Here is a 24,850-nt window from a genome sequence, read left to right as displayed (position 1 = left end):
CTTCTCATTAGTCTTCTGCTGAAGCTCAGGCTTCCCTGCCATATTTCTTCTGCACCTTGATATTACCTGAGTCATGTAACTGGGAGCACCAGGATTCCAGAACCTGTGAATGCACTGCAATCTTTATGAGGGATTTACTTGAGGCATCCCAAGTTGCTGCTCTTCAGCTTGGGGAACCAGCCATCCTTGGGGTAGGGGGAGCCTGAGGAAGTAAACAGTTCAGAGTCTGGAAACCATGGATGATCAGAATGGCAAAGCTGCTCCAGAGAGGTGATCCTAGAAACCCTTAAAAGTAGATGATATCTCAGTTTAATCGCTACTCACCATTAGATCATTCTTTAAAATTATCAGCTTGGAAATGCTGTATTCTAAAACAAAATGAAACTTGATTTCCCCAAATACTTGAATCTGGACTTTATTTTCCTGGATTAGGATGAAAGAAACGTCCAAAACCCTCAAATAAAATAGAAAGTAGTCAGATCACCCCTTCATGTCATATACTGGCAGTTGCTAGAGTAATCATTTAATTCTTAAGAGCTGGAAAGAAACCTTTTCATTCATCTCTATGTTTGCATTTGCTGAATATAAAAGATTTCCTGGAAGTTCCCTAGTTTAGGCAGGGCTTCAAGTCCTCGAACTGCAGTTGTAAGGATGGAGTTACATACTGGAATGGGTCACTGAAGTTCTCTCTAAAGTCAAGAGAGAATGCTGGCTTCCTCTGGTGGTGGAGGTTTCATGAACACTGGCATATTTACACTAACAGCAGAGATTACATTGTTATCCTTACAAAATTATCAACTCTTTAATGACCAACATTGATCAGGAAGGACTCCATTTAAGAATTGACACAGTAGAGAGAAGGAACAATAAGCGCCACAAACTGATTATTGTGCTTTTAATCAGCCTGGCATAGTGGTTTATGTGCCTGAAAAATGTGCCCAAATCTGACAGAGCCTAGGAATAATGTGCTTTCACACTTAGCATTTGTACTAATATGCTTTAATTTAGCATTTGGTGTTACTTCTGTTAGAAAGATGAGGCAACTCTGCTTCTTGAGTCTTAGGCTTTTTTCTTCTCTTTTAGTTCACATTGCAATTTCATAATGAAGCTGGCTGAGAGAGAGAATATAAGCAGTTTAACACAAAAGGCAAAAATAAGTCAACTTGGTAAGTTGTGCTTTAAACACAGTCTCATCACAATTTTATGTAAAGATGTGGTCTTCAAGTAACTAAAAAGACAAAATAGTTACCATTGGATCAAAATATTTTTGGTTTTGAGCAATATAATTGCTTAAAAATGGAGCCTTCTGATTTTTGGGGGTGTATGAGATAGAAATAACTTATTAAAATATTCTAGTATAAAATTGCCAGCTACTTTAATAGAGCATACTTTGAAAGGATTAGGTGTAAATTAAGATGAGAACATAAATGTCTTGCTGAAATAACAATCTCAATTGAAAGGGTTGCTAAGTAGCCAACCTTTCTTAGGGATATTGTGACAGGATGGAGTATTGGCTCATACCATTTGTCTCTGTTTCAAAAGCTGTTTTGTTGCATTTTGGTTTGTTTAAAATTTAAAAAAAAATAGAAATCTGAACTTGTCAGACATTGAACAAAAATCTGGTGGTATGGCAATATTCTGACTGGTCAAGAGTTCTGTTGTTTTGCAAAACTAGTTTGAGAACAAACTTCAAAATAAATTATGCAGTACATACTATTGTTTAAAGTCATTATACACATGGTTAAATATTCTACTTAATGGTATTAGCAGTTTTTATGCTTAAGGATAATGCTTCTTTGTCATCTCAGATCAGTGCTGCTGTTCATCACTGAAGTACTGTTCCTTGACTGCTGAAGAATTACGAATGTAGTAAGTATAAATACAAAATTTGATTTGCTAATTTCCTAAATTTCCTAATACATGGCTAGAGTCAACTTCCATGCTTCAGTGTAATAGTCAGAAAGGACTCCACAAGAAAAAACTGACAGGCATTTTCCAGTGTAGCTCCTTCCTCTTTCCAGCCTCCTTCCCTTCCCTCCCTTCTTATCCCTTTTTTTATTTTTTTCTGTGATGCATCTAGCTTTTGTGTTCAACAACAGCTCACCCTCAGAGCAGGCAGCAAAGGCAGTAGTAGTGTTTGTTTATAGACTTGCTAGTTAACAACTACAGCAATAGAGAATGTAAGAACCTTCTAAGTATTAGAGCATGAAACATCCAATCTGATTGATTTTAAAATATACATTATTATTAGTACATCCATACAATTTTTATATATATTACTCTAACTTGTTTTCTTTAAAATAGAAAAAATGTTAACCTTAACCTGGATTTTTGTACCTTTTTTTCTTTTACAGTACTATACAAGTGCCACCTCATTTTATATGGGTTCCTTCCCCTCATTCTCCTTCTCTCCCTAAAAAGACTTTCCTCAAATCTAATTCTTTTATTCCCCCCACTATGCTTTCTGCTAAACAAAGCTCCACACTTAGACCACTGATCCCACCATACACAGAAATTTATTTTTCTGGAACTCTTTCCACATCTCCCCTTACAAGCCCTCTCTCTGAAAACTCTATGCCTTCCACCAGTGTTACCACTACACGCTCCTCTTCCGAGTCTCTTGCTCAACCTACCATGCCAACTTTTTCTTCCATAACTTCCAACAAATCCATCACTGTTCCCATACCTGCAACAAAATCTGTCACTAATACTGCTTTCTCAATTAAATCTGATGCCTCACACCTAAACAAGACTGTTACAATACTTTCTCCTTCTGTAGGTTACACTAAACATCCTTCTCTTTCTTCTTCTAAGCCTCACAAACTTGCAATTTTAAATCGCCCCTTTGAGGCTATCACCGATTCTGTTGCACAAATTCCACCTGCTTCAAACCAACCTATATCTGCTCACAGAAATGTCAGTACAGTACCTATTGTTCCCCTTACTCCTTTCACAATATCTTTGACCCCTACTGCTAGTCCTGTCAACCGTTCTGTCTCAGCTTCTCGTCCTCATTCTACTGCTGATGGCCATGGGAACCCAGGTAAATATGAAAAGTAAATAATTATTTTTGTTTGAATGCCATATACTGGATTTGCTTTTAAACTTCATTAAACAATGTTATATATATGAGAGGTGTCCTTATAATTATTGTGAATTACTTTGGATGGGAGTGTTGATCTGCTGGAAGGTAAGAAGGCTCTACAGAGGGATCTGGACAGGCTGGATTGATGGGCTGAGGCCAACTGTATGAAAGGCTCAACAAGGCCAAATTCTGGGTCCTGCACTTGGGTCACAGCAACCCTGGGGAAGAGTCCAGGCTTGGGGAGTAGTGTCTGAAAGCTGCCCCAAGGAAAAGGACCCGGTAGTGCTGGCTGACAGTGGCTGAGCATGAGCCAGGTGTGCCTAGGAGGCCAAGAGTGCCAGTGGCATCCTGGCCTGTGTCCGCAATAGTGTGGCCAGCAGGACCAGAGCAGTGTTTGTCCTCTGTAGTCAGCGCTGGTGAGGCCACCCCTCACACCTCGTGTCCATTTCTGGACCCCTCACTACAAGAAGGACATTGAGGTGCTGGAGCGAGTCCAGAGAAGGGCAAGGGAGCAGGGAAAGGGCCTGGAGGAGTCTCAGGATTGGCCTTATTGTACAACTCCCTGAAAGGAGATTGCAGCCAGGTGGGAGTCAGCCTCTTCCCCCAGGCAACCAGTGTCAATGGCCACAAGCTGTGCCAGGGAGGTTGTTGGACATCAGGAAGAATTTCTTCTCTGGAAGGGTTGTTAAGTATTGGAATGGGCTGCCCAGGGATGTGGTGGAGTCACCATCACTGGAGATGTTCAAGAAACAACTGGAATGGCACTCAGTGCTGTGATCTAGTTTACAAGGTGGTGTTTAGTCAAAGGCTGGACTTGATCTTAGAGATCTTTTTCAACCTAAATGGTTCTGTCGTTCTGTTCTGTGTGAAAACCCTGAGACAACTTTCACTTGATGTATTTTAAAATAAATTCTGATGCCTTTGGACATGGTGAGTGATAGCTCACCCTAGTGCTCACCCTACACTGTTGTTTGTAACTGTCATAGGTGGGTACAGTGCTCAATTCCCATTAGAACAAATGTCTTTTGGACAGAAAAAATTAAGTCAGAGGGCAAGGTAGATTTTTTTAAAAAAACTAACCTAATATTTAAAATACTGCACAGTAATGTTGGATCATCCTTAAAATATTGTTATTGACTGGGAATATTCTTAGGGGCTATGTATTTTCTTATGAAAATTCTACACAAGCTTCTTTTCAAATTGCTGACACTATGTTGATTTTACTCTGCATTGAGGCATTCAGTGGCTAAAAATTCAAAATAATAGGTTATTTAATATATTAAATATATTTAATATATTAACGGTCTGATGTGAGGAACTTTGAAATCAATAAAACATTAATTTCATGTTGTCCGTTTGAAAGCTTGCTTTATGTTTTCATGAGATTTAAATTACCACTGTCTGCAAAGTAGCTGATAGGGAGAAATTACATGACTTGTTGAGAACCCTTATGAGTAGTGATACAATTTTTTAATCAAGAGAACTGTTTAATTTTTCTGCTTCTCCAAGCTTACATCATTTGTTGAACACAATGTTTAACTTTTATTTGTCACAGGAAAAACCCTTTCAGCTACCACAAATATAACTTCTGTGCATACCACCATTAGTATTGCCACAGCTGAGCAAATCGTGTCCAAAATAGAAAATGATTTAGCAGCTGGAAAAATAGAGCCAAAAGATGTAGAAAGGATGGTTGGTGAGGTGAGCACTATCCTCACTGCTTCTCAGCCATTGCCACCACAAATTTCTAACAGGTAGGTCATTTGGCAATAGATTACAGGAGTGTTATATTTACTGTCTTGAAAAATTGGCTTCAGCAAGTTTCACTTTTTCATAATCACAATTCAGAAGAATATTTCTTGTTCTTTTATGTAGTTATTCAAAATGGAAGGACTATCATTCTAATGTTACCAGCTTTACTATAATATAATGCCATGGAAAATGGTGGGGTATTTTTGTTGACACCATAACAAAAATATGTGTTATGGTGTCAAATGATCATAAGTGATCATTTTGCATAATACTCAGATTATTGCTCCATAATCATAACTTGCTTGAGAAGTTTGGATGTATGTGCTTGGTAATACTAAGTATGCTTTTTCTTAACAGAATTATAAAGCTGGTGGACTATATTGGCTTAAAACTAAACTTATCAACATCATCTGCTAAATTTGTCTCCCCTTCCTTGGCTCTGGCAGTTGTCCAAACCAACAGAATCCGCTCCAACCAAATGTCTTTTGCTGTCCAGGACTCAGCTGATCTCCAGGTTACAAAATACTTACAATACCTACAAATTGTCAAACATTTATTTTAAAGTGTTTATGGTTTTATAATTAGAGGAACAGGTGTTTGTTTATGTCAATGTCAGGATCTTTACTTCATGTTAGTTTCAGACTTTTTTTAAGCCCTTCCAGTTTTTCCTTTAATTTTCAACTGTGTAAATAGGTGTAAAAGAGAGCTGACTTAGCAGAAAGTGGCAGAACTAATAAGCTGTTGGAGAGAGTACAACTAGAACACCAGAATGGACAAAGTGCTTGGCAGAATAACTTTGCCTCAAGCCCCCTGAATTATGAATCATTTATTCAACCACCATGACAGTGCTGAAATTTGTCAAGGAGTGTTGCCAGATGGCTTCATCTGTTAGAAGGAAATAATTGTAGAGGGCTCCAGAAAAGAGCTATTATGTATGTTGCTTGGATAATGATGCTCAGAACATTTTTCACTAATGGCATCTCACCAAGAAAGAAGTGCTTAGAAAGTTTGGTTGGATCCCCTTTATCTCATGCAAAACCTCCCTCCTGACAGAGAAAATAATGGACAATACCAGCCTTGGAGGCTTAAGCAAGGAGAGATGGAAAGTTTTGGACCAATTTTGACACATTCTGCCTCCTCAGAGAAGAAAATAGCTTAATGTATCGTAAGCCATATGTAGTACTGGAACTTTTCCGTTACTGAAAATTATATAAATGTTTAAGATTTGAGTTCTTTTCTATTTCTTAGCAATATATATAGTGCATGAATGTGAGATGATTAGGAGATGCTAGTGCTGACATACAGATATTTGCTAAGGAATGATTTTTGCTTTCATGGCATTGGCAATGAAACACTGAGAATTTTCAATAAGTATCATCTACCTCAAACTAGAGCAACAGGAGTGCTTTTGTGGAATTGACTCAGGATTTCTTTGATGGCTGTCTACGCTAGTGATCTCCAAAGTGGGGTTTGAGTACCCCAGGGTGTGCACACGACAGTCCAGTGCAGTGCAGGAAAATGCATTTATATTTATATTTTATAATAAATAAAAAAAATACATTTTTAGAAGTAATTTTTAATCTCCTTATTTTTTAAAAAAATATTTTATAACTTGCATAATATATTAGTAAAGTAATTCATATATGTAACTTATGGATAGGTATATACTGGGGTTCATGCTCAAAAATTTTTAGGGGATGCATGATCAACAACATTTTAGAGTGAGCTGGTCTAAGCAGATGAGTTAAATCACATTGTTGGGGCACTTTGGGAGTTCACACTGTTACTCTAATTACAGCCATTCTTTCAATACTCAGAGAATTTCTTTCTGCAGTACTGCTAATGTTTCCCATCTCCCAGGAACTCTGAGGTGATGATATTTGTATGTAAAGGACTAATGTATGACAGGAATGTTGAGAGATTCTGTACTAAACAAAGCTCCCTGGCCTGTAAGCACAGCAAATAAAATGTGCAGCACATAAAATGGGTGAAAGTTCAGATCTCTTTTTGTACAGTATAAGATCACTGAGCTCTTGAGGTACCTGAATTGTAGCTTATCCAGTTTACTTTTGTAATTTTTGCCAGATGATCAAAAAGTTAGGGTTTATATTCTTATCTAAGAATATAAACTTAACCTTCTGAACATAAAAATGTATTGACAAATAATGGCTGTTTTCACTTTTTCTGAATTCTGACATACTCCCTACAGGGTATAAAAATTCTTTGCAGGCTTTCAAGCTGTTGATCTCCCTACACAGTTAAAGCTACACAGAGTTTTTGCTCCTTACCTTTTCCAGATCAATACAAAACACAGAGTGGTGTGTTATGTCCCTGTAGGGAAATTGTTAAAGGCAGATTATTTTCAGTGGTAGGCAGACCTACCTGAAATGGCATGAATCCTTTTCAGTCCTATAAGTGCTATTTATGCATTGGAGTGGGAGAGGAATGAGAGCAGCAGTGAGTTTGTGACATTAATTAATGAGGTATTTATTTTGAAGTTTTAAACTGAAAATAAGTCATTATTTATTTATTTATTTAGAAACTGAAACAAAGCATAATCCTGGTGTTTATTTTTCAGATCTCTCTAGGAGTTCAGCCAATTCAGAATTTAAATAATCTTGGATCCATTAGACTTCCTCCATCATTGCTGAAAAATTTACGCACTGAAGAGTTGGACTTGGCTTCTAGAATTATATTCAACTTCTTTAAAAAGACCACTGTGTTCCAGGTATTTTTTTGCCCACTATTCATAAGGATTTTAAATTCAAGCTTAGAGCAAAATATGAATAAAACATATTTTAAAACTTCTGCCTTAAAAAATAATTACTTTTGTCTAGTGCTTGCTCCACATAGTAAATGAGCTTGTGGGTGCTGCATTCTAGTATTGTTTCCTTTAACATTTTAAAATCTGGAGTTTTTTTCTCATTCCAGGATCTGTCCTTGAAGAATGCATCTTTAATCAGCAGTGTTATATCATCAAGTGTTGCTAACCTCACTATTAGTAACTTAACAACAAATGTTACTGTCATTTTGCAGAATATCAAGCCTAATCAGGTAAAATTTCCATTTTGGCAGACTTAAAGTACAGTTTTGTTGCCTCCACTGAAGTTGTTGTAGTGCAAACATTTGACTAAGAATACAGGTCAACTTGTTCTGCTTTACTAAAGTGGACATTTCATCTCCACCCAGACCTTAAAAATCACTCCTGTTTGCTTATTTGCCATTGGTATAAATTTTGGTTCTCAAGTAGTGTAAGGTAATTTTGCTCTATCATGAATTCATTCAGCTTTTATCTTTCTTACTTACTCTTCTGTTTTATTCTACAAAGAATAGTGCTTTTCTACAAAAGCTCTTACAGGGAAGACTGAAATTGTGGGTTGCTATGGTAGATGCTGCAGTCATGACATTTGGGGGTACTGTTTGGCCAGAAAATAATATATCTGTTTTCTTAGGGGAACTGAAACACAAGATTGTGTCAGTATTCAGGAAGTATCAGGATTCTTACACATGATCTCTTTCTGAAAGGAGCATCAAGGATTAAAGTCTTCTATCTCATATCTTAAGAGAATTTTAAATATTCAATTGTTATAAACTGAAAAATGTGAAGATTCCACTAATTCACCTGGAGCTTTTTCAGGAGCTAGCTCAGTGGTGTCTTTACTTGTTTTGACATAATAATAAGTTTTGAACTGTAGAAGTATTAGTATTTATAGCAATATAGTGTATTGCTGCTGGTATTTATAGAATTTGCATGTGTGTGAGGAAATTTATGTGTAAATGTGTAAACATTGTGATAGTAGGAAGTGATCAAATACTTGCAAATTAAAAGGTTTTTCCTTTTCTGTGTGATCATGACTTCAAAAGTTACAAAGTCTGGAAGGAAGAGAAATCCCAAGAATTTGTATGGTGTGGGAAGACATTGAAAGAGCATTCAAGAGGTTCTACTAGGAACAGAATCTTTGCATAAGCACAAGAGCTAGCTCCTGTCTGATGACTTCAATTCTGTTCAGCATATTTTTACATGCAGTTTTTAATCCTTTTAGGCACCTAAATTTATTTAATGTTCACATAGAAAAGGCATATTTGTTGTATGCAATGTTTATTCTTCCCTGAATTTTGTAGATCATTCATAAATCATTTGATCCTAAACTCACAGTTTAGTAACTTGATTTTTTTCTTGTTTATACTCCTAAACAGGATAATTCAACAGTTAGATGTGTTTTTTGGGACTTCAATAAAAATGGTAAGTACTTGAGATCTCCCAAGATGCTATGCTGTTTTAGCTATGTTAATTCATGTTAATATAATTGAAACTTTCTATGAATAACAAAGCTGCTTTTTTTAACAGGTGGACATGGAGGCTGGTCATATGAAGGTTGCACAGTCAAAGAAAGTAGAGTAAATGAAACAGTCTGTTCATGCAACCATCTCACAAGCTTTGCAGTTTTGATGGTAATTATTTTTAGAATTATGCAATCTTACCCTTGTTCAAGAACACATTTAACCTTGAGTTGTCTTAAGCAAGTGAAGACCCAATAAGCCCATACAAGCTAATAAATAATACGCAGGTTCTATTCACTTTAGTATTAGTACAGGTAGCCATGCAGTTAGGCACATGCTTAAACTCCTTGTTGAATTGGAGTCCATGGGTTCCACTGGGGGAAAAAAAAATCTTTAAGTGCTGCAGATTTCTAATTTAGGCAGCTGTTTACACTGTAAATAAAATTTAGGAAATCAAATTTAGGAAATCAAATTTAAAACAGATTTTTAATCAAATGGGGTTTCACAATTAGGGTCATAGAATTATAAAATAATATCTCAAGTTGGAAGGGACCCATAAGGATCACAGAGTCCCATCTCCCTGCTCTTTACAAGACTAGATTGGCTTTTTGTCTCATCTAACTTTTTATAAGAGCCATGATGAAAGGAATGGAGTCCTTTATTTGTAAGTGTAGAGGGAAAGATGTGTTTTGATTTTTTAAATTTTTCTTTATATTTTCCCATTAAATAAACCTGTTCTCTGAAAATAACTTCTGTTTCTGTTCTAGGACCTGTATGGAAATACTCCTCTGGATCCCACACAAGAATTGGTACTGACTTTTATATCGTATATAGGCTGTGGCCTCTCTGCAATTTTTCTTTCTGTTACTCTTGTGACCTACATAGCCTTTGAGTAAGTACCTATTCAGCTGAGCCCCCATTATTCTTCAATTGTGATTGTTAATAGTCTCCACTGAGAAATCCTTTTCAATAGTTATGGATTCTGTCTCCACAAATAATGCACAGATTTGGCCAGTTCACCAGGAAGATGTTGATTCAGTCGTCAGAAATGTTAATCTCATCAACAGGTGAATTGTCATGATGCTATAGGCAGTAAGAATTGAAGAAGTAGCACTCTGAAGTATTTTATAATGGATTATCATAATAGAAGTGTGAAGGAATGTATTTAAGATACAATACACAAAAAAGCAGTACAGAATTTTAGCATTTTTAAAAGCATTTGTATTCTTTCTTTATTCTCTCATTATTCTAATACTGGGACTTGCCTCTCTCAAGGCTTTATATGCCCAGTCAAAAGCTTGATCTAGTTTAGCAATAAAGAACAGAACCTATTGGGTTTGGGTAGCAATGTAACAAGAAATCCAACATAAAATGGAAAAAAAATAATCATGGTACTAAGCACTTTGACTCCAAGATTGTTTGTATTTATGTAACCTTCTCTAAAAAACTTTATATATACAGACTGTTAATTAGGAAGTATGTTGTAAATTTTTCTCTCCATGTATAAATGCAACACATGCAGCATTGTATATGAATGAAAATTTGGTTTTTTTCCCTTGGCATTTGTGAAAGCCAAGGACTGCAAGAGAGGAAGTAAGCCAGTAATCCATGGACAGCTGATGTCATCCCATGAATGTTCTTTTCTTTCTTTTAGGAAAATTCGGAGAGACTACCCCTCCAAAATACTTATTCAGCTGTGTGCTGCATTACTTCTACTCAACTTAGTTTTTCTCCTTGACTCATGGATTGCACTGTATGATACACGAGGCCTATGCATTGCAGTTGCAGTATTTCTTCACTATTTCCTCTTGGTTTCCTTTACCTGGATGGGCCTGGAAGCTTTCCACATGTATCTGGCCCTTGTGAAAGTCTTTAACACCTATGTACGGAAATACATTCTTAAATTTTGTCTTGTTGGTTGGGGTATGTATCTTTTTTTTCCTTTTTTATGCTAAATAGATAATTCTTCTTGTCAAGTATTTCAGTGAATGTGATACAGGTCAGAAATTAAAATTAGGCAGTCATTAAATGTTATATGTTCCACCTTTCTGAGGTGTGGAGTGCCCCCAGCTGCAGAACTGAAGTTTCTGCAATTCAAAGTGATAATGAATTTTCCTTCAGTTTTGAATGTGCATGTTTCCATTGTTTTGAGAGTAAATGCCAATAAGCAGATCTATTTCTGGAATAGCACTGTTGCTAACAAAAAGTAGCAAAACCAGATCTAACTGGATAGAGGATGAAGAGATTCTGGGCCTGATTTTCATCTCCTATTTGTTTCTTAAAACATATATAAGAATGAAAATAAGTTATGCTGTAAAAGATATTTTGAAGCACTTTGAAGACTAATGGTATTTGTTGGTTTATTCAGAAAGTTTTGGAGCTGGCTGTGAAGGACTCCTCTTGTTTCTTTGCAAGTTGTGCTCCTAAGCAGTTTGAATGCTGCAATTTTTCAGACAGCTAGTAGTCAGCAGAATTCAACAGCCAAATTTCAGAAACAATATGTAGATTTTGTAGTAAAATATAATAATTTCAAGTCCTCATAATACTGCCTCTGTTAGGATTTTTATGTATGTGTTTTCTCATAATCTTTTAGGGTTACCAGCAATAGTTGTGTCCATTGTGTTGGCAGTATCACCAGATAATTATGGTCTTATTACCACTGGAAAGGTTTCCATAAACAGACCTGATGAATTGTGAGTGAAAGGGAGGAGCTCTGGGGGAGGTGAGGGTGGGGAGTGGAAGGAGGTCCTACAAATTGCTTTTCTTTAAAGTAAAGGGGGGGAAAGGCAAGAAAGCAATTGTAGTGCTTTGAAATAGTACAACTCTACAGTATCTCATGTTTTAGGGTTATTGCCTTTATGAAGGCTCCTATCCTTTGGCCAAAAAACCCAAACTTCTTTTGTAAAAGGCAAAAATGCTTTGCATGCAAGAAACTACAAGTTTGTCTCATGTTTATTTCACTTAGTTTCTGTTTCTGATAACAGTTGACAGACTGCTCTTCTGTTCTAGCTGCTGGATCAAAAATAGAATTGTCTTCTATATTACTGCTGTGGGATACTTCTGCCTGATATTCCTGATCAATATCAGCATGTTCATTGTTGTGCTGATCCAGCTCTGTCGTATCAAAAAGAAAAAACAACTTGGTGCTCAAAGGAAAACCAGTATCCAAGACCTTAGGAGTGTTGCTGGCCTCACCTTCTTGTTGGGAATTACTTGGGGGTTTGCTTTCTTCACAGTAAATGAGGTATTTACTTACCTCTTTACTATTTTCAACACTTTGCAAGGTAAGTTTGTCCCTCACATAACAGCTCCCCATCTATAATATAACAAACCAAACATTTTGAAACATCACTTTCTTGATTCAGCAATAAAAATTTAAATTTGATATGTGCAGTAGCATGTTAATTATATTAGAGATGAGATGATACTGCTTTACAGTAACCTTAAGTTGCAGTTTTGTTATGATAAGGTACAGAAAAACTAGATACTATTTATATAGGTATGGTATAAATATTGTCATTTAAAAAGTGTATGCAAAACAGATATTCCTGGAAGTGACTGTGTTTCCACTAACAAACAGATGAATTTTGAATACTCAATTACTTTAAGTGTTCACATTATAATGCAGTTCATGTAGTGAAAAGAGTAGCATTTCTTCAGTTCCCCTAAGGCTTCTGGGGGAGGTTGGACATTCAGCAAAGGCTCATTGAGACAAGCAAGGCTGAAACATTTGAAAGTTAGTGACCCAACTCTTAAGCATGGCCTATATAGTACTTAAGAATATATGAGAAGTAGATATGAAAACATAAACTTTTGCAATGGTGGGTGCTGCTGGACATATCCAAAAGCAGAGTTGCCACATAGACTTTTATATAAACAGGAGGGATTGTAGCTGTCCTCCTGACAATATACCTGAATTGTCCTTCTGAAGTTTGGATCCAAACTTCTGCTTAAATGGCACTTAGATGACTGATTGGATGGTTTCCCAGAGAGACTAAAGCAGTGAAAATTGCTGTTCAGTGTATACATACACTTTCCCCTATTTGCTGTGTTGACTTACTATTATTTACTATTCATTCTAAACTTAATGCAACTGTTTCCCATTGCAGATTGGAAACTGTGTAAAGATTGAGTGCCACTTTCCCTTAAAGGGGGGCAATTGTGATGAACTTCTAAGCAGGGGAAGTTGGATGCCACCCTGTGTCAGTTAGTAGCAAATGAGAAGTAGACAAAGACACTGTAAGGTGGCACTGGTAGGGGATGGGATGGGCACCATCCCTTCTAGTAAAATTGAAATTGTAGTAAAGGAGGCACCATTTATTATTATTTTAGATATGAGTTATTTTCTTTGGATGAGTGCTCAAAATTTTGTAGCTTTGGTGGTAGCAGGTTAGCTGCTAATAAAGGATGTAACAGTGTCACACAATGTGCTAAAAAAGCTTCACAGTCTGATAGCGTGGTATCACACCCTCTCTTTGACATTGCTTTGAATTCTTTTTCAAAAGCATTAAGCAAATTTCAAGATCAATAGATTTTCCCCCTTTTTATTTGATAAAAGGAAACTTTATGCACTTTGTGCATTTTGTTGTATTTGTTGTTTTTTCTATTGTGTGTATGATTCCTCTAATCTATGTAAGGAAAAAGTGCTCTGCAACGTTCAGAGTTGTAAACTTTTTCAGAAAAGAAAGGTGTCGTTACTTTTTATTAGAAATTTAAAAGAAATTAAAGAAAACCAAAGCATTGTTCATTAGGAAGTAGTAAAAGTGAATTCTGCAACAATCTTTTATGTTATTGCTTTGCAGGGTTCTTCATTTTCATCTTCTATTGTGTAACAAAGGAGAATGTCCGTAAACAGTGGAGAAGATATCTTTGTTGTGGGAAATTCAGGCTGGCTGAAAACTCTGGTAAATATTAATATTTTTTTTAACTTCTGAATTCTTATATTTAGTGTTAAGTTCCTGGTATTTTGTAATAATTACAAAAAAAACCAAAAACACAAAAAACCTCCCCAAAAAACCAATTGATCACGTTTCTGCAGTTGCAGTTCTAGTTTATTATATAAGATACAGTAAACCTCCAAAATTATACTTTTTGAAGGTGGTAGCTGATGCAGCGCTTGCATGTTTACATGCTGCTGCCTTAAGCTTCTAACTGCTAAGAGATGACCTCTTCCACTGCAGGGTAAAGGCATGTCTTTGCAGAAGACTTTTGGTCAGTTAGAAACGGTAAGATTTGTTCCAGCTTGTGGGTCAGCCATAGTTTTACCTGTTATTTCCACAAAAACAAAGGGAAGCATGGTTTAAACCAAAAAATACGTTAATTACTTTATGCTATTTTGTTACTAAGTAGTTGTCCTCTTCTAAATCCATGTATTTTTATACACTTTCACTTAGAGAATCAACTACACTTCAGTTATTTTTCTGATCTGCTCTGCAGTTGTAAAACTATGACAGTTGACTGCTTGTATTTTAAAAAGGGACAAGAGAAAAGGAACTAGATTTAAATAACTTTAAACATCAAGACTCATTAAATTCTTACAATATAATTCTGTCTAGAATACTGTAAGAAGTGTGTAAAGCCTTGGTTTTATATCAATTATTGCATTATTAACTGTATTTTTATAAAGTGCTTGTGTGAGTTGTATTATTTCCTGTTTTAGACTGGAGTAGAACTGCTACAAATGGTTTAAAGAAGCAGACTGTAAACCAAGGAGTATCCAGTTCTTCCAACTCCTTACAATCAAACAGTAACTCCACTAACTCTACAACACTGCTAATGAATAATGATTATTCAGTCCATGCAAATGGAAATGGTAAGTGTAATGCAAAATAGTTTATCTTCAGAAGTAAAATTCTCCATCCTTCTTCTTCTAACATATTACTGTCCTCTGCACTGGTGCCCTCTGGTCTTCCTGAGGAGTTGAAATGCAGTAGCACTGCACTCAATTTCGCTTGCAATTTGCTGTAGCTTATTTGTCTGTTGAGAAAGCTAAATATGAATCACCATTGAAAGTAAAGACAATCAATTTTTCAAACAGAAAAATAACATATAAATCTGTAATGTATAAAACCCTAAGTCAAACAAAACTCAGAAGACATCACTCCTGTGTGCCTGAGGTATTTTTCCCAACTGATCAAGAGCTGAGGCTAAGTCATGTCATCAACTAGAATGTTTATTATGAGGTTGTTTAACATGCTTGGAGAGGCTGTGTTGTCCTCATTTCTTGGCCTATGCTGTCAGAAGACAGCACATAATCAACAAGATTCTATCAGCAGATAACTTTTCAGATATACGGAGTAAAATAATTTGTATGTGGTTTAGAGGTTATTGTTCCTTTGAGTGTAACTCATATTACTCATACTGTTCCTTTGAGTGTAACTGCATATTGCAGAGAAATCACAACACTTGAGGAGATGGCATTTGGACATGCCCTGTACACTTTCTAAATTGAAGTTTTTTTTTTCACATCCCTTTGTAAAAATCTCCCTGTTTGGATACCACATAATGCAATAATTAGCATACTTTTTATCTACAGATCAGTTGAAAACCAGCATCCAGTGACACTATCATTAGACACAAAGTAAGGCAATATTTTTAGGTAGAAGTATTTCCTTTCAAAGAGAGAAGTTTTCAGGTGCAAAAGCCTGCATATCTTGTAGGGCTCTTTTTTCCCTGCTATGTTAATTGCTCTGATGAAAGAAGCCATCTCTCCCTGTGACATCTGACATGCTTATACCAACTACAAAAGCATTTTGACTGCTTTTCTCAACAGAAAGAAAGAGCAGAAATGTTCTATTGAACTTGTTTGTTGTAGCAACCGAATGAATGAGCCTGTTGCAGCTTTCTGGAAAGTTTTGTTCTTTTGGGTATTTTGGAATGAGATGCTAAATTGATGATCTAAACCATTGAGTGATGCCAATTCTGTTGACTGTGCTCCTATTCTGTCCTACTATATTCACATAATCAGACATTTCCAGCCTGTGTGTCCTGTGCCAAAAGCTTCTCAGATAAAAGCAGCTGAAAGAACTTTGATAAAACCTTGTTCCTGTGCACTTACAAACATGGATGTCTCTGGTGACCCACCTAATTTCCTATTTTATTGTCTATTTTGAATGCTGTGAACCTCATACCACATCCTCCATTCATATCAAGAGGGTTGTATGATACCTTGCCTGCATATTTGACTAAATAATTCTTTGTAAGAAGAGGCTAAACCTATAACTAAACTGGATAGCTCCCAGCAAAGCTCTTGGAGGCAATTCCTTACACCTAATCTTCCAAACATGGGGCAGTTGTATCTCAGAAGAGCTGGGCTAATGCCTCCAAGAGGTATTAGACTGCTGTTAGATAGGAACATGGGACCTAATAATTTGCTGCACCCGATTGCTCTCCTCTCAAAGCTGGAACTTGAAAATAACATTGCAACACTTCATTTTAAAAAGTGACCAGCAAAACTATTCTAGAAATCAAGACCTATGTCGTCAATATACCGAGCTGTAAAGACTTTATTGTTTTAGCTTCACTGCTTCTACTGAAATGCTGTTCCAGATTCAGGACTGAATGACTTACTGTGGTAAGTTTGGGATGTCTGTATAGCCTGTGACTTTGCTTTCCTACTGGACTTCATTTTTTAATGGCATTCTAATATTGCCTTATTTTCAGTTTTTCTCTTGCAGATTTGCATATTTCAGAAATTACAGTTAGGTATCACATGGCTGAACCTGCAGATTTTCTCACTGAGGAACACAAACCACCCTTCTGAATTTGTTCACAGAAAAGCCTTATTTTCTTCTCCGCTTTTGCCCTAGCTTTAGGGCACAGCTATTTTGAACACTCCTAAGATAAAACAGTGTTAGGCAGGCAGGGGGTTAAACAACAATCACAGTGTTAGCAAGTATGGTTATTTTCTATCATTTCAACCTTTTTCTTATTTGAATTCATAAACAAAGCTCTTCTGCTTGTCTCACCCTGTCTACATTTGTGCCTGTTTAAGTGATGGTTGACTGTTTAAATTAATAACTAAATTTTTAAAAAGTCCAAACAGAAGTGTTTGCACAAATACTTAGAATAAAAAAAACCACAAATTATCATTAAAAATATTTAGAATGTGATACATAGGGGCAGGAGATTTATCCAGTGAACTAAACATTTATGGAGCATTTCAGTAAAAGGCTTCAGTCAGCAATGGTATTAGACGTGTTCATTGTGGATTCACCTAAATGGGTAAGATTCTCGGCAGTCTAAGTATGGTTTTGGTCCGTGATCAGACCTAGGCCTTATTCTGATTGTCCTTCAGAAGTAAATGCTGTAAGCTGAATTCCTTGTACTCTGTTCTTTCAGATGCATGGCACACCTGAGACACCTTTAAAACTTAATTCATTAAAGCAAATCATTAAAATGAGGAGTATTTTGCATCTTATCTAGTGATACTTATTCCAAGTCAAGTCTACATTTTGAGAATTGTGACCTTCATTACTCAAAACATTGAATCCTTGTGCATAAATATATTAACATCTCTCAAATATCAGGATTTCACACAGGAAAAGAAATGTATACAAAATACTTACCAAAAATACACATTTTAAAATTGTTGCAAAGATAAAATGAGAGTGTATGAACTCCCTATAGTGACTAAAAAAAGCATGGGAGGCTTGATTCTGAACCTTTCTGATAAGGAATGCACTTTTTTGTTTCAACAGGCCATCTTTATCTTTCCAGTGAGAAGAATGGTGTTTGTTTCACTGTACAGAATGGTGATGTGTGTCTCCATGACTTTTCAGGCAAGCAACTTGTATTCCAAGACAAGGATGATACTGGCAGCCAAGAAAGCCAAATCTCACTCAGAAGGACTTCAAAGAGAGGAAGCCTAAGTTCTATGGAGAAAATGTGATTTCCTTTTAAACAGCACATTGTTTTACAGTGTGAAGTAGAGTTTTACTTCAGCAGTTTTACATAATGTGAGCAGACCAAGAACTGGTTTTATTTAATATATGGTACTGGAACTTCAAGGCAGCCATGCAATGGATTGACAAGGACAATTATTTAAAAAAAAAAAAAAAGAAAGGAAAAGGAACCTATCATTTTGACAAGGTCTTGGATGTCGGATTACAGCTGGCACACTTCCATTTTTTTTCTTCTTCGGAGTGGGGTTTCTTGAGGGGTTTTTTAACATTTAAACAAAAGTTTTATTTAGACTTTTTTCATTACAATTAAGTTTATGTGGATATAATGCTTTGTAGTACTGTATAAATGTAGAAAGTTACAACTTGTGTATACAAACGATGTTAACTTTAAAAATGTTAGCTACACTGTCTTCAACTTTTTGTACATTTTAGTAGCAAACTCTGCAGTCATGTACATAAGCAGAAAATATCTACCTTTAAGCATCTCAATGATACTTTTATATTTATTCTTGTAATATAAATTTAAATATACCTATGTATAGAAAAATAATTGGTATTTTGTTTGTAACTTTTATTGTGAGTTTGCATTTTTCTTTAGTTAATTATCTTTAACATAGAATGCTACAAAACTTAGTTTGTCCATTAAGTGGATCACTTAGAGTAGTTTGAATATATCCACTAGATGCAGATCTGTAAATAACAAACACAATCGGTCTTGAACTTTTAGCTAACTTTTAGTACACCATAGAGGGATAGAAATTGGGTATAATTCAAGTAGAGTGCCATGAATGGAGTATTAAATAGTCAGTAGGTTATTATGTACAGCTAATCTGTGTTGGTGGCTTGACTGAAGTCATCAGTTTTTGCCATTGATTTCACCAGGGTCAGTATTTATATTGAGTGGTGAGACACTGCCATTTTTCATTTGCAATGATGGAAGTTGAGAAGTTTGGGAGGGGGGAGGGGAGGCAATTTGAAGAAAAAAGAGAAATAATAAATGACAGCTGCTATATTTAGTAGCTGAGAAATTGTTTGTTTCATTGCATGGCTGTTTTTTAAGGGGCAGCTCTTGAGCTATTCTAATGAGTATTTCTGCTTAAACTTTGGCTTGCAGTTGGCAAACCAAATACTGAGGCACTAGCTTAGTAATTGCTGAAGCAAAATTGCATTCCTCTTGTGATATTTACTGGGAAAAAAAGAATTTTGGCTCTTCATGTAAAACAGCTGAAAGTCCATACAACATTGTAAAGATTCCTGAACAGAAATTGGCCTAAGCCCTGGTCTTACCACTTCTTCCTCACACACATGAGCAGTTATGGCCACTGCTTTTTCAATTTGCATTCTTGGGCAAAAGCTGGATGCTCCTAAAGCAAACTAGGACAAACTGGTGCCAGACTGCAGAGTACCAGCCCCTGTAAAGAGGGCTGCATGAAGCAGGTACATGCTGATGGGGAGCAAGGGCTTTGCTTTCCCAGTGGGGAGGGCTCAGTTGGGTGCCCTGAAAACACACTCCTTAACAAAAAGCGTGAGTTACATGCCTCTTATCTGGGGCTCTGTTGGAGTTAACAATTGAACCTCTGCAGTGCTCAAACCCCATTGTGGTTCTGTGGGCAACACAGGTTCTTTCAGTTATTTCAGTCACATCCAAAATTACTCTGACTGTGCTTTTAAGGGGAGAATTTAAAGTATTTGTTGTGTTTATCCACAGGGTTTTAGCTGCATGTTGGTAAAAGCCCATTCTGGAATGCTAGTAGCTGGAATACATTTCTGTGAATGCTTTAACTATTTGGCTAATTGCCTTCGCAGTGTTTCTTGTAAATTTATTTAATGTTATTATATTTATATTTTCATCTGTAAAAAAAAGTAATAAATTTGCAGCAAGTACAACACAAGATATATATAACTTTGTCTTTTAGATAAATGTGTCGTTTATACTGGGCTGTTACACTTCTTCAGATTACAGGACCTGTATGTCACCTCTTGGAGAAAAAGCTGACCCAGCTTTTGCATTTATTCTCTGCTACATGTTTTACCTTGCATGGTTCTGACAGATCTGGATTTTAGCAGAGAAAACCCTGACATAAGTTAGTCCAGTAATGCCTGCCCTTAAGACTGCTGAAGCTCTTCCAAAGGAATGCTGTAAGCAAGAGCACATAGCTGACTTTAGCTTCAGTAATTAAATTCCTTATGAGTACATATATTCCACTGACCTGCTCAGAGTCTTCCTGTTGTTTTTATTTTTACACACTAAAATATGTTAGTATTCTTGAAAAAAAAAATTACTTTATATATTTCTAGGGGAGAGGAGTCCTTTCTGACTTTGCCACTTAATAGCACGCTCATATTGTAGTAAAAATTTGTACTTGCACCAGCATAATTTTTAGCTCATCCTCAAACTAGCTGAAAACATGTTTTTACAGGGTGTTTTTACATTGGGTGTTACAGTATCGTTTTGGTACTTGGTCTCTTGGACTTTGTTTAGCCGGGACACCCAGAGAGAGCTCGGGGAAAGCTGCAACACCCGCCCAGAGCACCAAGTAAAATTCTGTGCATTAGTTTGTGGCTGCAAGGCTAACTCGGGGGACCTGTAAGGAAGTTTTAAGCTTAGTCAAAGATAAACAGCAACCTGCCGTGTAGCTGGCAGCACCCTGCTCAGCAAACTTGGTACCCAAGTGCAGTCTCTCTAAAAGGCGGTGCGCTGAAGGGGCAGGCTGGTGCAGAGCTCAGGGAGCCGTGAGCTGGTCCGTGTTTCGGCCCGGGGCAGGTTTCATCGCTCGGCTCTGGCAGGGGGAGGTGATGAAGCTCCGAGCTCCGCTCTGCTGTGCAGCACCTGCAGAGGTGGGGCCCGACCGCCGATGGAACCAACGCGGCTGTGAACGCTGCCTTCTCAACCACGACTGTCAGCTATAGGCAATGAACGAAGAACAGCAAGGAAAAGAGACAATAGTAACTCTGCTAATGCTACAATTTCACTTAAAAAGAAAAAAAAAAAGACAATGGGAAAAAATTTGTTTCCGAATTTTGATTGAATACGACACCTTCACCTACTCTGCTGCATCTGTGCCGTGCTTTCATTCGATCAGATCTCAAAACGGTGGGGGTTTTTTAAGGCTGGGGGAAAGAAAAGCTTCCAGCAAGTATTCTGGTATTCTCAGCTTTATTTTACGAATTTACGAAGAGTTTCTGTAAAATCGACACTATTTTTTACAAACGCAGCCGAGCTTTTGTCACGCCAGGCGGCCCCTCCTCCGCTCCGTCCTTGTGCATGGCCGTCCCGGTGTCCCCGCCGTGCCTGAGGGCGGAGGCCGCTGCTGCCCCGCCCCGCTCCGCCGTGAGGGCGGGGAGAGGCCGCCGCCATCTCCGGGTACCGCCGCCCTGAGCGCGGCCGGGCCGGGCAGCCGGGCCCGCCGTGGGGCCATGAGGAGCCGCAGCAACTCGGGGGTGCGCCTGGACGGCTACGCCCGCCTGGTCCAGCGGACCATCCTCTGCCACCAGGTGAGGAGCAGCCGCCGCCCCGGGACGCTTGCTCGGGGCTGGGGGCGCCGGGCGCGGTGGGGCCGTGCCGGGGGCGTGGGGCGGCTGCCGGGGCCGGGGGCTGCGGGAGGGACACGAACATCCCCGCCCCGGCGGCCTCCTGTCCGCACGTCCCGCCCCACCCTGCGGAACAGCGCGGGGAATGCTGAGGCGGTGCGGATCCTGGGGGTGCTCGTGTAAGTGCGCCTTGAAAAGCGTGTGGAAAACACAGCGAGTCTGAGCTTGTAAATAATAATAGTGTTGTGTATACAATGTCTTCATGGCCGTATGATACACACCTAGCCGTTGTGCGCACTATATCTATCTATCTATCTAGATGGATAGGTACACACTACCTACTATGTATATGTGTGTGTATGTATATATATATATGTATATATATGTGTGTGTGTATATATATGTATATATATGTGTGTGTATATATATATGTATATGTATATTCGCACACACGGTAACAGCGGCATTCCGGCCCGGTGACATCAGAGCCCCGAGCAGGACTTTGTGCCGCGCTGTCAGCACAGCGCGGTGCGGGTCCCCGTGCGCTCCCCCAGCCCGTGTGTGCGGCCGGGCACGTCCCAGAGCTTCCAGTCTGTTCTCAGCTGTCCGCACTGCTGAGCCTCTGGAGTCAGGCGGGGCTGCCTGCACAGGCGAGCAGCGAAAGAACGAAAGAAAATAACAGGTGATTCCGGGAGGTTGTTGCCCACCTTGTGTTTTTTGGTCAGCACAGTGCTTAGTGTGCTTGTTTTACCCAGGTGGGCACTGAGGACTCAGAAGGTGTTCAGCAGTGTCGTGCTTTGGTTAAACAACCCAGTATATAAAGATGAGCAGCAGGGTTTTCTGCACAGATTGGTTACCAGATATGCTTTGTTGATGAGAGTTGCAAGAAACTGGTAAGCAGTGAAAGAGGAGGCTGGACTCCAAATGCACTTTGGTCAGTAAGATTTTTGTCACTGGCCATTGTTTTGAGCACAGGGTCCAAACACCTGTGATTTGGTGTTTGTGTACTAATTACTGTAGACTCAGTAGAAACAAATGCAAGAACTGGCATATGTGGCATGAGAAGATAATTTTGGCTCTTCCTGTGCTGGGGTGCAATAGAAGCTTTTAGCTATACTTCCATCTCTGCCTATTGTCAGCAAGATGACCTTGGGCAAGTCACTTTGGCTTCCAATGCCTGCTTTGATTTCCTTGTTTGTAAGATGAGAATGCTGATAACAGCTTCCATTAGGGGAGATGTGGAGCCTCTGAGATTCAGAGCTCAAACATGCCCCATGAAAGCCTTGATGGTATTAATATTAACAATAGGAAAAAGGGTAAGTAAATGGTAATACAGGGGTTCATATTGATGACCGAGAATTTTGTAAAATGGGATGAGTGTTCATGATTGTGTATTGCCTTTTCCACTAAGGGTTCAATGTGTGGGAGAATTCAGAGGTGGGGAAAGGAGGTAAGTTTTCTTCTTTGTGTGGAAAGCAATTCGCCGGCTTGCAGCAAGGCAGAGGATCAGTGGTATCTCAGGAGGACCCAGAGAAATGCTCAATGCTCAAGGTTTCTAGGTTTTTAAAATATATTTATATATAGTCTTTCTGTTTTTTTCACTGCAATGATTTGAAAATGTTATGTTCAGCAAGGTGAAGAGATGCAGTGCCTTGGAAAATTAGGTAGGTTGTCTTTGGGCCTCATGCAGCTGTGTCTTTCTTGGGAACAGAAAGTCTGTGGCTGGCTGGGCTTGGATGCTGCTGCTGGTGCCTTCTTAGTGCCTCCCAGGAAGCCAGGGGCCAGGGAAGTGAGTTTTAGCCATGGAGCAGCCTGGCAGAAGAACCAGAAGGTGTTTCAAATGCTTCTGAGGTGCTGCTGCTCAGCAGGGGCTAATGTGTGCCTGTGACCCTGCACCTCACATGCACAGCTGGGGAGTGCAGCCTTGGCACATCAGCTGCTGTGCTCTGACAGGGGCAGGGACACACTCACCTCTGTGGGGTGCAGCAAGGGCAGCACAGAGTGTGCACAAACACTGGGCTTTGATCAGGTGTTTAATACACCTGGAGCTAGCTTTTTCAGTTGATCCTGTGCTCATTCCAATCACTCTAGATCAATGTGATTTTACAAGCAATTTTTAATGCAGGATATCTGTGCTACCAGGCAGATGAGTTTAAAGAACAGGTTCAACTGAACCTGTTCAGGGTTGACAGTTTTCTCTGTGGCATCTTGGAGGATCAGGTCAGCAGGTTTCTTTTCCTGTTTTGCAGATGTTGCATTGTCCTTGTCAGTGCCTGTAGCATACACAGTGATAGTCACCATCCGGTTAAAGGTTATAAAGGAGGATAAGACCAGACCACTGGCTCCTGTCTGTGGGGGGCCTGCCATCTGCTGCATGTACCCCAAGGGACAGGGGCCAGAGCAGACATTGAAAAGCACCACCAGAAGGATGTTCTCAGCTGCTTATTGCACCTGTTAAATTGAATGACATAAGAAAAAAATGTTAATCTTAAGATTAGGAAATGGTAAAACCTAACATCTATGTACATTTTAAGTAGAAGTGAAAAGCATATGGACCTGATAAGGAAAGCTCATACCTTGATGGGTAACCCCAGCTGTATTACAGAATCACATTGAAAGGGACTCACAAAAATCAAGTCCAGCTCCTGGTCTTGCACAGGACCATCCTCAAGACTCACTCACATCATGTTACATCTGGTTTCACAAGCAAATCTACAAGCTTTGCTAGAGCCACCTCAGTTTTCACCTGACAGATCAATGAGACAATCTGTTTAATTTGCACCTTTCAGCAAGATGCTAAATTACTTGCTTTGCTGCTCTTATTAGAACCTCAATCGTTTTGTGCCTGTCCTGCTGAAGTTCTTATTGACACTTGCTGCCCTGTAGGAACTGCTGTATTTTTTTTGTTTGGATTGTTGGGGGGCCTTTTTCTTTCCAGATTGATGGATAGATTTAAAAATAGTTTTGGGCACGATACAACAGTTTAAGGTCTTAGTCCAGCAGTCAGCTTTCTGTTCAGTGCTCTCAGCTGGCAGCCCATGGTGCTGATAAAATTCTTTGCTCCTTGGATCTTCTGAGCAGTGTGATTTGCAGGATCAGACCTGCTAGTCTGATTAGCCATCACTGCATAGATAGAAGACTAGCTAAGCTAAAAGCCCTTTGACATCAGGGGGATTAAGTGCACTCAGTGTTTCTGTGGGTTCTTTAGCACCTTGTAAACATTGTAGTTTTCATATGGTGTCAGCAGGTAACAGAAGAAAGTGGTTGTGGTTTTTAAGAGAAAATACTTCTAAAAAGC

General features: G+C 38.5%; 2 protein-coding genes across 3 annotated transcripts in view; both read left to right on the top strand.

Annotated features, from left to right (window-relative positions):
- Nucleotides 1-19,850, top strand: part of ADGRG2 (adhesion G protein-coupled receptor G2) — a 58,784-nt gene extending 38,934 nt beyond the window's left edge. The window contains exons 13-28 of one of the 2 annotated variants that reach the window (XM_058824890.1): nt 1,084-1,166; nt 1,809-1,869; nt 2,355-3,043; nt 4,641-4,839; nt 5,195-5,351; nt 7,416-7,565; nt 7,769-7,891; nt 9,035-9,080; nt 9,186-9,289; nt 9,886-10,010; nt 10,773-11,041; nt 11,712-11,811; nt 12,128-12,402; nt 13,921-14,022; nt 14,778-14,930; nt 17,837-19,850. In XM_058824890.1, the coding sequence (XP_058680873.1) occupies nt 1,084-1,166; nt 1,809-1,869; nt 2,355-3,043; nt 4,641-4,839; nt 5,195-5,351; nt 7,416-7,565; nt 7,769-7,891; nt 9,035-9,080; nt 9,186-9,289; nt 9,886-10,010; nt 10,773-11,041; nt 11,712-11,811; nt 12,128-12,402; nt 13,921-14,022; nt 14,778-14,930; nt 17,837-17,988 (2,788 nt within the window). In that variant the 3' untranslated portion in view covers nt 17,989-19,850. Of the gene's footprint in view, nt 1-1,083; nt 1,167-1,808; nt 1,870-2,354; nt 3,044-4,640; nt 4,840-5,194; nt 5,352-7,415; nt 7,566-7,768; nt 7,892-9,034; nt 9,081-9,185; nt 9,290-9,885; nt 10,011-10,772; nt 11,042-11,711; nt 11,812-12,127; nt 12,403-13,920; nt 14,023-14,777; nt 14,931-17,817 lie in introns of both variants that reach the window. The other variant, XM_058824889.1, reaches the window with a different exon arrangement.
- A 1,579-nt stretch (nt 19,851-21,429) lies between these two features.
- Nucleotides 21,430-24,850, top strand: part of PHKA2 (phosphorylase kinase regulatory subunit alpha 2) — a 44,344-nt gene continuing 40,923 nt past the window's right edge. The window contains exon 1 of the mRNA XM_058800613.1: nt 21,430-21,516. Within this exon, the coding sequence (XP_058656596.1) occupies nt 21,439-21,516 (78 nt within the window). The 5' untranslated portion in view covers nt 21,430-21,438. The remainder of the gene's footprint in view (nt 21,517-24,850) is intronic.

The sequence above is a fragment of the Ammospiza caudacuta genome, chromosome 2 (genome assembly GCF_027887145.1).
Source record: "Ammospiza caudacuta isolate bAmmCau1 chromosome 2, bAmmCau1.pri, whole genome shotgun sequence".
Classification (NCBI taxonomy): domain Eukaryota; kingdom Metazoa; phylum Chordata; class Aves; order Passeriformes; family Passerellidae; genus Ammospiza; species Ammospiza caudacuta.
The sequence above is the reverse complement of the archived record's forward strand: the minus strand, read 5'-3'. Positions and strand labels throughout refer to the sequence as shown.